The sequence below is a fragment of the Capricornis sumatraensis genome, chromosome 20 (assembly GCF_032405125.1).
Source record: "Capricornis sumatraensis isolate serow.1 chromosome 20, serow.2, whole genome shotgun sequence".
Classification (NCBI taxonomy): domain Eukaryota; kingdom Metazoa; phylum Chordata; class Mammalia; order Artiodactyla; family Bovidae; genus Capricornis; species Capricornis sumatraensis.
In genome coordinates, this window is record NC_091088.1 from 41,885,544 (window position 1) to 41,899,086 (window position 13,543).

The 13,543-nt window shown below is 41.2% G+C and overlaps 1 protein-coding gene across 1 annotated transcript in view; it reads left to right on the plus strand.

Annotated features, from left to right (window-relative positions):
* Window positions 1–13,543, plus strand: part of TANGO6 (transport and golgi organization 6 homolog) — a 179,779-nt gene that overhangs the window by 136,449 nt on the left and 29,787 nt on the right. Inside the window, exons 16-17 of the mRNA XM_068993035.1 lie at window positions 1,573–1,724; window positions 10,593–10,706. Of these exons, the coding sequence (XP_068849136.1) occupies window positions 1,573–1,724; window positions 10,593–10,706 (266 nt within the window). The remainder of the gene's footprint in view (window positions 1–1,572; window positions 1,725–10,592; window positions 10,707–13,543) is intronic.

The window sequence follows — 13,543 nt, forward strand, 5'->3', positions numbered from 1 at the left end:
CTAAACTCACTTCCTTGGAAGGTTTTAAGTATCATCTACATTCCCTTGGCTCAAAAATGCGTATCTTCAATCCAGACTTCTCTTTTCTGAACACTGTATATCTTCTACTTGCTCAACATATGAAAACCGAATTCTGACTTTTCCTTCTGCCCCAAACTTGATTTCCTTGGAGCCTTTCCCATCATAGTTGGTAGTAACTTCATCCTACCACGCAAAAGCAAAAATCCCAGGAGTCGTCATTGGAGTCACCTGAAAGTCATGTTGGTACAATCTTTAGAAAATATGCAGAATCTTTCTCACCCTCTCTATTCAAGTTACCATTCACTGTCAAGCAGCTTCCTGATTTGTACCCAGTTTCCACAAGACATACACACTCACATACACTAGGGTGAGTGATCTTTTTGTACTTTTTTGCTTAAAATCCTCCAAAGGCCTCTCATTTTACTCTGAATAAGTCCAAGTGCTTACAGAGGTCTATAAAGCCTTGCAAGATCTGCACCACCACCCGCCCTTGCCATCTCCCCTCTAGCCTCCTCTTGGTCTTTTTCTTTTTTAAAAAAAATTATCTAATTTATTTATTTGGCTGCTTGCAGCATGCAAAATCTAGTTTCCTGACCAGGCCCCTTGCATTAGGAGCACACAGTCTTAGCCAGGATTTCCAGGGAAGTCCCATCTTGGGCCTTCTTGATGATCCTCCACAGGGTTTTTACACTGGTTGTTCCCTCTTCCTGATGTGCTCCTTCCCACCATATGCAAATGGGGACAGCCTCACCTTCTAGCCTTTGCCTAAATGTCTCAACCATCTTAACGAAGAAGTCTGGGACTTCCCTGGTGGTCCAGTGGTTAAGACTTTGTACTCCCACCACAGGAGGCAGAGGTTCAATCCTTGCTTGGGGAACTAAGATCCTGTGTACCAAAAAATAGTAATAATAAAATAAAAAAAAATCTGCCACCATCCTCATTCCTTCTGATATATTTACTCTGCTTTTCTCCTGCTGCCCCTCATGGCATTTATTATCTTCTAACCTACTGTATAGTTTACTGTAATGGAAACTCCAAGAGGGCAAGGCTCTTTGTTTCTTTTGTTCACAGGTGTATCCCAGGTATTAGCAACTGTGCTTAGCACATAGTAGGTCTCTCAATAAATAAATCATTGAGCTTTCCTTGACAAGGATCCAAAATGCCTTGATTGTCTTTCACTCACTTTGCTTGAGTAGGTAGGGTGATAGTGTAGGAAAAGTACTAGGCTGATGACTGAGGTCTAGCCTAGGACCAAACTTGCTATATGTGTGACTCTGAGAGTTGTATTGAATTTGTGAAAGTTTACTAAGCTGTATACTTATGATATATACATTTTTCTTTCATATATATATATAAATTGCTTTTTCACAAAATAATTCATCATACATGTTTTCCCTAACATTATTCTTCTAGATATGATTTTTTAATGGTTATATAAGTAATTTGAAAAGGATAAAACACCATGCACTGTTCAATGGTGATATATGATTCCTTCTTTAAGAAGTTGAAAGTTTGTTTTAAAAGACTGTGATATCTTCCCTTTTACTACAGGGGACATGGTCTCAAAGTACCGAGAACCTTTAATCCACACCTTCCTCAGAGGAGCAAGAGATCCGGATAGTGCTCACAGGGCCAGCAGCCTGTCCAACCTTGGAGAGCTGTGCCAGAGGCTGCACTTCATGCTGGGCTCCGTGGTTCATGAGGTATTGCAGATTGATTCCTTTCTCTATGGCTTGTTTTTACTTGGACCTATATTGTAGCTTGGCCCTGGGAGTTAGGAGACCTGTGTTTTTTTTCTAGATCCAGAAAGTCATTTAACCTCCCTCAGCCTTGATAGTCTCATATGTATGTTGAAAGTTGTATTAGTAAGAATTTTTTAATTGCAAGTGACAGGAAGTCATCTTAACCTTCTTTAAGCCATAAAAGGGAATATACTGTAAAGATTCCAAGGAAACAGAAGAAACTTTGAGGAAGGGCAAACAGAACTTTTCCCTAAATCTCTGGGCCATCTATGAGTGTCATCTCTGTTCACAGAAACATCTCAGGCAAATACATATTCTAATTGGCCCCCCTGGTCGGAGATATCCTGTGTTCGGGGAGACAGGGTCTTACTAGAAGAGACTAATTAAGTTCCATGTTTTGTTCACCACTTTATACCCACTGCCTAGTACATAGTAGGTAAAGGATAAATGAACAGCAAAATATAATAGCCATACAGATATCATCAGCACTGACTGCTCACTTCCCCGGTGTTTAGAGTTTAAAAGACTGGTGTTAGAGTTTCAGATTTAGTGAAAGGTACATCACATTGTTGTCTTCTATGAATATCTTTCTCTAGCCTCTTAAATTTTATCTTTGCCTTTGTGTTTACTTAGTCATCAGTATATTAACATGTATCTTGAACACCTACTATGTATTAGACATTCTGCTATTTAAGGATGATGGGCAAAAAGAGGACTAGTTAATATGTGACCAGGAGTCTTTTTACTACTAATAGGCTTCATCATCTTAAATCTTTTATGGAAGAAGATGGCTTATCAATTATGAATATGTAAATAGAATACAGTTTATATTAACTTTTTATTTATGAGAGACTAGATTTTTCATACGGAGCACATAACTTTATAAGAACAAAAACTTAGAAAATTTGTAGTACTGGCTTCTTTCACATTACTCAGTGTCCTAGGACTGACCATGTTGAACATCAAATCTTAAGAAGTACCTACTGAGAAGGAATTTTCTTCAGTGTCTGGTTATGTCTTATCAACAGGTGGCAAAACACACTCGGGGATGTTTACATACAGTTGAATTTATGGTATTTCCTGATTCCTCAGCTTATATGCTTTGTTGAATTGATTGTAAAGGCTCCTCTTATTGTTAAATTCCAGCTTAGGATTTTTAGGAAGTTATACATCAGTTGTTTCCTTTAACTAACTCAAGAGGCATAGCCCTATGCCCAACTTGCTGTATTTGTTTGCTTGTTTTTTTAATCTAATTATTTATGTTTATTTTTTGGCCCTGCTGGGTCTTTGTTGCTGCGTGTGGACTCTCTCAAGCTGTGCCGAGCAGGGGCTACTCTCCAGTGGCAGTGTGCGGGCTTCTTGTTGCAGCGGCTTCGCTTGTGGAGCATGGCCTCTAGGTGCACAGGTTTCAGTAGTTGTGGCTCACGGGCTTAGTTGCCACACAGGATGTGGGATCTTCCCAGACCAGGGATCGAACCGACGTCCCCTGCATTGCCAGGTGGATTCTTAATTACTGGATCACCAGGGAAGCCCCTTTGTTTTTAATAACTTAAAAACAATGGTTTTTACCAACTTAAAATCTTTCAGTGTGCTAATACATGTGAACCATTGGGCATTTGATTTTTACTTTTTTTAGATGGCGCTTTGCACTCTCTTACTGTTTAGTCTATTAACTTGTAACAGTTAAGGACTTTGCAGGTCTGTTTTGTTATATCAGCTAAAGATTTCAGTCTGTTATAAATATTCTGGGTCCAGTATTGAAATGGCTCCCCTTTTTTTCCCTCCGTTTATTTGATCTGATCATGTGACTCAACCCAAACTGAACCATAAACCATGAACTGAAAAGAAACTCCTGGACCATGATCTGAACCAAACCCAAATACTATTATTCCTAATAACAGAGATAGAATTCACATACTGCACATAATTCACCTACTTAAAGAGTACAATTCAATGGTTTTTAGTATATTCAGAGTTGAGGGAGCATCCCCCAGTTTTGTTGAACATAGCTATGAGCTGAATAGGTACTTCCCTGTAGCTCACACAGTAAAGAATCTGCCTGCAAAGCAGGAGAACCAGGTTTGATCACTGGGTTGGGAAGATCCTCTGGAACGGGGCATGGCAACCCACTCCATGGGGAATGGAGTATTCCCATTCTTGCCTGGAGAATCCCATGAACAGAGGAGCCCACAGGAGCCTGGTGGGCTACAGTCCATGGAGTTGCAAAGAGTCAGACACGACTGAACGACTAACAATACAATATATGACCTGAATAAAAATTTCATCCAGATCTCCAAGTGAATCAGTTTAGATTTGACCATATCCCATGCATTTTCTAAAACCAATTAACTCAAACTATGCTTGACATCATGATCTTCTCTGAACCCAGAAACTGAGACCCTTCATCTTTCCTTTCTTCTCTTAAGGAAACTGTTATTTGCTGATGGCATATGATTTCCTGTTGAAAGTGTTAGAGAAATTTCTTGGTTTGGTTAATTAGAAAGATTGTGCCAAAGCATCTTTTGCAACATTTAAGAAGTGTCAAAAAAAAAAAAAAAAAGAAGTGTCATCTTTCTGGAGACCCACCTAACCTGTTGGAAGAGAACCAAATTTCCAGGCATACTTGGGGATGAGAATGAGGCCCCACCCTACCACCCACTTACCTGTGTGTTCACTTGGTCAGATGACTTAGATTCTGAGCTTGGTTTCCTGACCTAGAAAATTAGATTAAAATATCTATAATGCAGGATTGTTACAAGGATCTAGGGATAATGTATATGCCTAGATACAGTATACAATGATTCATTCAACAGTTGCTGTTGAGAGCCAAACGGCATATATGCTAACAGCATTATGGATATGTATCATTCTTCAAAATAGACATTGACTCCCATCATCTTCGATGGGATGTTCTAGTGAGAAGAGACAGACAATAAATGATATACTTGTTAAGATATATAGTATGTTAGGGACTTCCCTGGTGGTCCAGTGGTTAAGAATCCACCTTTCAATGCAGGGGACGCAGTTTCAATCCCTGATCGGAGAACTAAGACCCCATGTGCTGCGGGGCAGCTGAGCCAGCGTGCCACAATGGAGAGCCCATGCACTGCAGCTAAGACCCGACACAGCCTAAGTAAATAAATAAGAGAGATTAAATTCGTTGCCAAGGTCATGCCAGGCTGGGATTTGAATGCAGGCAGTTGGTTCCTGAACCTGTGCTCTTAACGACTCCTCTGTATTGTCTCTCAATGAATGTTTTCATTTTGTTTATAAGATTGCTTTTGTGCCCTTGAAAAAGAAGGAGAGTTGCCATATGAGAAAAGCTCCTGACAGGAAGGGTCATGCAGTTTTGTTTTAACAGCACTTGCTTTTGGCAATGAAACTTCTGAAGACAATGTATTCCCTCTGATTTGAAAAACCAGGTGTTTCCATCCCACATAATTCCAGTCTCTTCTTTGTAGATGCTCCTTCTTATGTAGTACCCCACGCTTGCTGTGTCATCAGTGCCAAACCAGCTGCCTTGGTGGACTGCAAGTTTGAACATGATTGGATACCTGACAGTCTTAGTATTTCAGCCACTGAGTCCTCCCATAGTCGGGCTACTCTTGTCCATTCACATCAAATAAGTGGGAGATTTGGCCTAGGTTTTTTGTAGTTGTTCATTCATTTGTTTTTCATTTGAAAAATACTTCCTGAGCACTTTGTGCCAGTTATGAGACTGGAGCCAAGCCACATGCTTGGGATCCAGCTCTGAACAGAACAGAGTTTCTGTCCTCATGAAGCTGACATTCTAAAGAGGACAGTTGGGTGACAAACAAGCAAGTGAGCAAGCAAATATGTACTGTGTCAGATGGAGTACGTGCTAAGGAGATGGGTCTAAGCAGGCAAGGGCATGGAGGGAGTTTGGTATTGCAGGTGAATCTGTGAACCAGGATGAATAGGGAAAGCTTCAGTGATGAGTGACTGAAGCACACAGGAAGGAGCAGGAGCAGAACCTGGCAGATACATGGGGAGAGGGCCTTATGGGCTTTGACTGTTACTGTGAGTGAGATGGGTAACCAGAGCAGAGGAATGAAATTATCTAACTTATCTTTTAAAAATTATTTATTTATTTTTGGCTGTGCAAAGTCTTCATTGCTGCATATGGACTTTCTCTAGTTGCGGTAAGCAGGGGCTGCTCTCCGTTGCAGTGCACAGGCTTCTCATTGCAGTGACTTCAACTGGCTACAACTTCTCTTGTTGTAGCCAGAGGCTCTAGAGTGTGGCTCTGGCACACAGGCTTCAGTTGCCTTGTGGCATGTCGGATCTTCCCAGCCAGTGATTGAGCCAGCCTCCCCTTCATTGACAGACAGATTTTTATCCATTGGACCACCAGGGAAGTCCTATCTAATTTATTTTAAAAGTTTATTGTGTCTTCTTCTACAACAGTTTTTTCACTGTCTCATGAAAGCTCAAGTCTTTTGTAGTCTCAGAAATGCTTAACCTCAGCATGTAGTAGTGGAGAAGGAGCTTTAACTCTGGGGAAATGTGTCTTTGGCTGTAAACTGAAGGAATTCTTCTTCATTGGTGTTCGTCATGTGTCAGGTATATGAAAGGACACAAAGGACCCAATCTCTTCCCCCAAGGAAATCTCAGTAAACTGTGGCAGACAGGAATAAATAGACAGTGGAATAGAGTGATATCTCATGACAAGCCCAAGGTCCTGAGGGAACGCAGAGCTGTGACCCTCACGTAGGCCTGTTGGGGCAGCGAGGAAGTCACATGATCAAGCATGAGGCAGGCAGAGGAAAGGGGAGGGGTAACCTGTTTTGATATAAAATTGAACAAACCAGCCTCCATAGGCGCTTCTAACATGATCTGATCCAGGAATCAGAGATATGGCTCTCAGGCTTCTGAACAAAGCTGTCCACCCTATTGGGTAGTCCAGACTTGGGTACTGTCGGTGCCGTGACACTGCTTACAGGTGGAGAAGGAACATAAAAGGATATGAAAGTACCAGCCCTTTCACAGCCTCTACTGGGAATTCAGGTTTTTCCTCTCTGTTGATGTCAAGATTTAACCTGTCTGGAAACCATTATTATTTTCCCCCAATTTCTCTTTGTTCTTGTCAAGAACTGTGTTGCTTGAAACCAAATCTTGATAGTCTCTTTCATCTTTATCATTCTCCATGAAAAGTAAATATGATTTAAGCGAACTGCAGTGAGAGGCCCATTCTCAGAACAGCAGATAAGACATGCCCCAGGTGACAAGTGCAGGAGCAAGCCACTTGTAAGGTGGTGCCCAGAATTCCACAAACCCTGGCTTTGAAGGCTGATGCAGAGCTGTCACCTCTGATTCCACTGAATGATTAGATTTGATGATCAGATTTGTTACCGTCAGTGCTGTTTCCTCAATAACAGCTCGTGTGCTGAGATGAGGGCTCGTGTAGATGTCCTGGGAAACCTTGGGGAAGTGAACAGAGCCCCCACGGTTCTGTTTCTCATCAGGTTAAGTGAGCATGCAGAACACATGGGAATTAGAGGCATCCTGCCTGGCTGTTAAAGTTTCTTTTTTTTTCAATTGCAAGAGTATTTTTATTTATTTTTAATTAGAGAATAATTGCTTTACAATGTTGTGTTGGCTTCTGCCATGCAACAATGTGAATCAGCTATATGAACACATCTGTCTCTTTGCTCTTGAGCCTCCCTCCCACGTTCACCTCCATCCCATCCATCCCTCTTGGTCATCACAGAGCACCAGGTTGAGATCCCTGTACTATACAGTAGCTTCCTGTTAGCTATTTTACATATGACAGTATATATATGTCAGTGCTACTGTCTCAATTTGTCCCACCTTAAAGTTTCTTAGTTGACAGAAAGACAAATGATTTAGTATTGAACAAGTTAGCAGACTGACTGGATTTTAACAGAGGAGGTTTTGGGAAAGGGGAGAAAGGTGCTGTTGGAAAATTGAATCGTGCTTTCTTGATACCTGAACCCTGCTACCTCTCTTCTGAAATTTTCCAAAGTTTATTTTTGACCCTCTTGCCACTTGTTTTATCTTTATTTATATAGTTCTGGTTATGCTTGGTGTGTGCCAGCTATTTGGGGAGTGATATTTTTCCATATTTCTGTTGGCTCCTATCAAGTGTCAAATTGGTTAAACTGACCTTTAGCATTTCCAAAGCAATCATCGTTTTTCTCTCTGCATGGCTTTCAGAAGTGGAGATGATTTACATAGTTTAGCCAATTAAAAAAAAAAGCCTTCCATAGTTTGGTTTATTAGAATAGGTACATTGACCCTTACGGCAGGTGACATGAAGATACCATGGAATGGGTTTCTGCCCTTTGGGAAGACTTAGAAGATAAATACGATCCTAATTCATAAATTAGTAAAGACCTTACATCATCTATCTGTTCTCCAAAGCTTTTAGAGAGGTGGAAGGCAGTGTTGAGTATGTCCTTGGGGCTGGAGGCGAGAGTGACCGACCATGAGAGTGACTTGTTCAGACTGGCCAGATGGAAGAGAGCAGCCAGGCGTCTTCCCTGCTTGTAGTGTCTGAGGAGGAGTCTGCCCCACTGGGCCGCCAAAGGACAGCATTCTGAGTTGGTTATGGGAACTTGACCTGAACAGAAGAAGCTGTTTGTATCTTTTGATGGTATGTGCAAGACCGTATTAAAATTCTGATGCTTTAAAAAACATTTTGCACAACCGAACATTGTATACATGTCATGGGATTTGGTACTGTGATGAAGGTATTGAGGAAGGTCCAGAAATACTTCTGGTCACAGACCTTTGCCTGGCTGTCCTGAGTGGCTGATGGCAGATGGGCTTGGTACAGTCTGGTCATAAGTCACCAAGAGCAGGAGGCCATTACGGCTGATCTCAGCAAGGTGTGGAATAACCGGCTCCTCCTAGTCGCACCTTTAAGGTGGCACAGAGATTCAATGCTGGCCTTACAGCAGAAGCCCTTTTCCAGTCAAGATGCTTTTGCCTGTCCTGACTGTGGAATAAATGCCTGACATTCAGAGCTGATTCTACATTGAGCCTTGAGGCAGAAGCATTGGATCAGGCAGGGTTCCAGGCCAGGAGGCTTTTGTCCACCAAATGTAGAAATGTGGGCCAAAACTAAACCTTGAAGTAAGCAGGCAAAAGGCTTTGGAGAGTCTATGTATTACATGGGCCTGGGCTGGCTTTCATACTTAAGTTATCAGACTGAATAAGCTAAACTTTTATGTGTCAGGAAGGCCTCGGACCTAGCTCCAACTTGTTCTCTGATTTCAGCTCTTACCTCGTAAATACTAAGCCTGCAAGTGGAGGTACCTATTATACTACTGCCTTTTTGGAGGTCACCCAAGGGACTCCTCTGAGGACTGAATTGCTTCTACCGTTAATGCCAGAGGCATGGAAGCCACTGATGGCATTGGGTTGGGGTCCCAGGTCAAAAGCAGAAGCAGCGTGCTGAGTCTTACTGAGAAACAGTCCCCAAAGAGTTGAGTTTTTCTGGGATTTCCCTTCACTTGTAAGCGTCAGGCTTGTCTAATAGATGTACAACTTGATTAAATGCCAGTGCATCACAGATGCAATTATATTTAAGAACAAGCTACTTCTTCTAATCCCTTTGCCATCGCTGATTAATTAGACACTTTGAACTATGCCCAACTGTTTGAAAGCTGTGAAAAATACAACCTGCATAGTTAAAATTTCTGCACAAGCTATTCCTCATTTGTGCCTACGTGCTTTTTTTAAACCTTTTTAAAAAACCATTCTTTAAATGTAATATGTATTTACACATGTTCCCAAGCACACAATCTGGCTATTTTCTTATCATGGTTAGCAATCCTTCCAGTTGGCCAAGATATACACTCACACAGTAAATCACATAACAAAGTATGTAAGAAACCAAGTGAATAATTTAGACTTACCTTCAGATTTTTGCTGTCATTGGTTACACTTCACAGTGTTTGTTTTTTCTTTCTTGGTCTTGAACAAATACCTCATAAAGGATCATTGCTGCTGTTTCTAGTGGTATCTTTTTATGGAGGTTTTAGAATATTTTTGTTGTGCCTACCAGGAGCTGGGTGGGAGCAGGATAGCTGGTACAAGGTATAGAAATTTTGCATTTTATGACATATAATTATTACTATATATTTTGTACCATGTTTTGCAAATAATTCCCAAGTCTTTTCTGTTATAGAACTGTCTTTTAAAGTAAATGAATGCTAAAAGACCCATTCAACAAGTGAAGATACCCAGACAGGGAGTCTCAGAAACTGACCCCTGGTGACTCCCATTGGCCGTACACTGGACTTGTAGGATGGGGTATCTGGACCCTCTAGAATATCAGTTTGAATATTTATGTATTTCTCTATGCCTAGACTGAAATTTTCATCAGTTGGCACATTGATCCTCATGCCAGGCCTTGAACTCGAAAGCCTGCTTGGCTCAATCTTCAAGGGCCTCAAGTCCCTATACACCGCTGTGTTTCAGACCAGTCTTTCTTTCTTCGACTTGATATCCCCAAAGTGGAGTAGGTAACAGTTCCTCCCACTTTGGAGGGGATATTTACCTCTGACCATGCCTTTATTATATGCACGTATATTTCCTTCCCACTCCCTAATCTCCCTCTTGAATTCCAAACCAGATTTTGCCCCTTTCTAGAAAAGCCAGACTAAATCAAGGTCTCCACCACTAGATCTCTCGCTCTTCATGGAGAATGAGGAAGCACTCCATCCCTGGCTAACCCAGATTGTTTGCAATGAATGTGTAGAAAGTGGAACACAGTTGAAAGGCTTTAGGTAATTGTGCAACTCTGATTTTTATTGACTTCATCTTCCCTCACCCTCCTAGGTAACAGCTTGTCTGATTGCTGTGGCGAAAACAGACCATGAAGTTCAAGTGCGGAGAGCTGCCATCCACGTGATTGTGCTGCTGCTTCGGGGACTCAGCCAGAAGGCCACTGAAGTAAGTCAATCTCTTACCATTTGCAAATTCCCTCCCTCTTTGTTCTTTATCTGTTCACCAGTCTTCCTTTCACCAGGACAGGCCTGGAACCTTTTTCCTGGGTGAATTCATACAGATGAATCAGTCATCAGGGATTTTTATAGCAGGAAAATTCTGTTGTTTGCATCTTCAGTAAGAGTCTCTATTTTCTCTGTGTCACATTGGGCAAACTTCACACTAACCTCCAGAAAAACCAGGACACAAGTTTATAGGTTGAGGTCCTGGACCCCAGCGTTCCCTTCAGAGAGACAGGTTCCAGGGTGAGCTACGGACCGTACCAAGCCTGCTTTTTATAGTGTGAACTTGAGTAATTTGTCTTCCTGACTCATTTTATTGTTCATATGGAATCACTAAAGGGCTTCATTTCAAATGTCTCCTTTCTAGCTGTGAGTGCAATCCATGAGATTTTAGTCATTGCATAAATTAAACTTTTATTCCTCCTCCAAGTGGGTTTGGCTGGATTTCTCCCCACTGTGTGGCCAGTCTAGGAAGAAAGTATATCTATTCACATGTGTGCTGAGAATGAATGACCTCTAAATTAATTTTCTGCTTGATTTTTATTGGAAGCACATTCCCAGTTGATTTTATAAAGAGAATTTGCATTAATAATTTACTTCTTGGCATCCACAATGCTTGTCTACAGCTGGCACATCAGTATTTAACCAAGTGTCAGTGAAGCCATTAGCAACATGTTTTGTTAGACAGTTGGCTTTGTTCATGCTAGAATTTTGCCAAATTGAGTTCCCAACACCGTTTTTGTACAAGCATTAGTTATCCCCCAGTTATTTTATCTAGGACCTTGACTGGAGTGGGGGACAGAGAGATCATAACTTGACGTTTCAGATAATGGTTTTAGGGTACTCACTGCTCTTGTTGAGAATCTGCTGTACAAAATGGAATTTTACAAGTCAGTGTTTTTTTTTTACCCACTGTCAGAATCTACAAAACTCTTGACAAATATAGTGTTATGTAAGTTGTTAAAAACAGAGGAAACTGGGTAAGACATATACAGGAATCCTGTGTATTGTCCTTGCAGCTTTTTTATAAGTCTAAAGTTATGTCAAAATAAAAATTTATTTTAAAAATTAAGTTACAACACTATTAAATCTTTAAAACTCTGTAAGTGCACACACCCTTACTCAGTGAGAGAGAGAGAAAACGTGTGTGTATGTGTGTAGCATACCAAATGTCTGATTAGTAAAGTGCAAGAAGAAACAGAAATGCTATCCAGACTTTTTTCACATCTGTATGTGGCCACTGAAAGCAACACTGCTTGTCTCACCAGTACTGAAATAATTTGTAGCCATGGAAGGTTTGTGTCACTTTCAGAAAGCCATGTGAATGAAAAACCTCTATTCTCCAAACTGTCTCCAGTCTGTACTCACTGAAATGTATAAATTGTGCTTACTCAGTGAATAAAGAAAAGGAAATGAGATGGGATGAGTGTACGATTTCTCTTCCTGTTGCGCCCTTGAGACCAGGTGTGTTAAGTCTTGTAATGGTAGGTGTGATTATCATCAGGGACACTTTAATGAGAAGCGGAGATAACCACAGAGCTTTCAATCTAAGATTTTCTTCACTGCTCTGTTTTGCCCCCAGGAACAGCTGAAATGAAAATGCCACTTTGTTGGTGAAGTTTTGTTTTGTTTTGTTTCCTCTTAATCACTGTCTCTCAAGCTGTAGAGTGCCAAAAGATAATCCTAGGTTTCAGTGAATTCTCTGTTGCTCGTGGATGTGCCGGCCTACAAACTGTGGTCCCAGCAGCTTGAAAAGAAAGCAAAGAGTCCAGTAAGAAGTGGCGGTCCAGATCAGGAGATAGGTTGAAATCAGAGAGGGAAGACGTTACCACCCCCACTGATGGGGTAGCTTTTACCTCTTTCCCATTTGTACGTAGCTAGAATAGCCACTTTGGAGGGAAATATAGCCTTCTCTTTCTTAATGAAACACTTTCTCTGCTTAGGCTTGTTTTGCCCTTATGATCATATCTGTTTATTTACTCATTCCCAAGTATAACATGCAGCCAGAAGGGAACCCCCTTTATAAGCTAATTCTGCCTTACCTTTGCTGAAAATTGAATTTACAAGGAATACCCAGGAGAGGAGATATGTTTAGACCTGTGCTTTCTGTTGGCCTCAAAGTTAAGAACAGCCCTCCTTATCGTGGAGATTATGAGATGGGAGACAGCATGGGAAAATTGTGCCTAACTCTCCAACTCTTCTCAAGTTAAGTCTTTGCAAGGTGACTTGTTTATTCTGAGAATTGTAAATGTTTACAACATCCATATTATTAGAACATTCATTCATTCCAAAGACAGTAGTGAATAATTGGAACAGTAATGGCTGAGCAACAGCCTACCGGTTGTATCTGAGAGGCATGCAGTGCATTAGGGGTGCATGCCTGCTCAATTGCTAAATCGTGTTCAGTTCTTTTGCGACCCCATGGACTGAAGCCCACCAGGTTCCTCTGTCCATGGAATTTTCCAGGCAAGAATACTGGAGTGGGTTGCCATTTCCTTCTTCAGGGGATTTTCCCTCAGGGATCATACCCTCATCTCCTGCATTGGCTGTTGGCTTCTTTACCACTGAGCCACCAGGAAAGCCCTTTTAAAGATTTTTGAATGAGTAATTTGGTGTGACCAGAGGCTCTCAGAATCCTGACCATATATTTCCCTTAGGAGCAATCAGTATCCGTTAATTCAGGATCTGTTAATTCAGTGTTCACACAATTTTATAGAACATGACTATTAATATGATGAATAACAAGAATCAACTATCTATACACTGGGGAAAAGGTTGAGT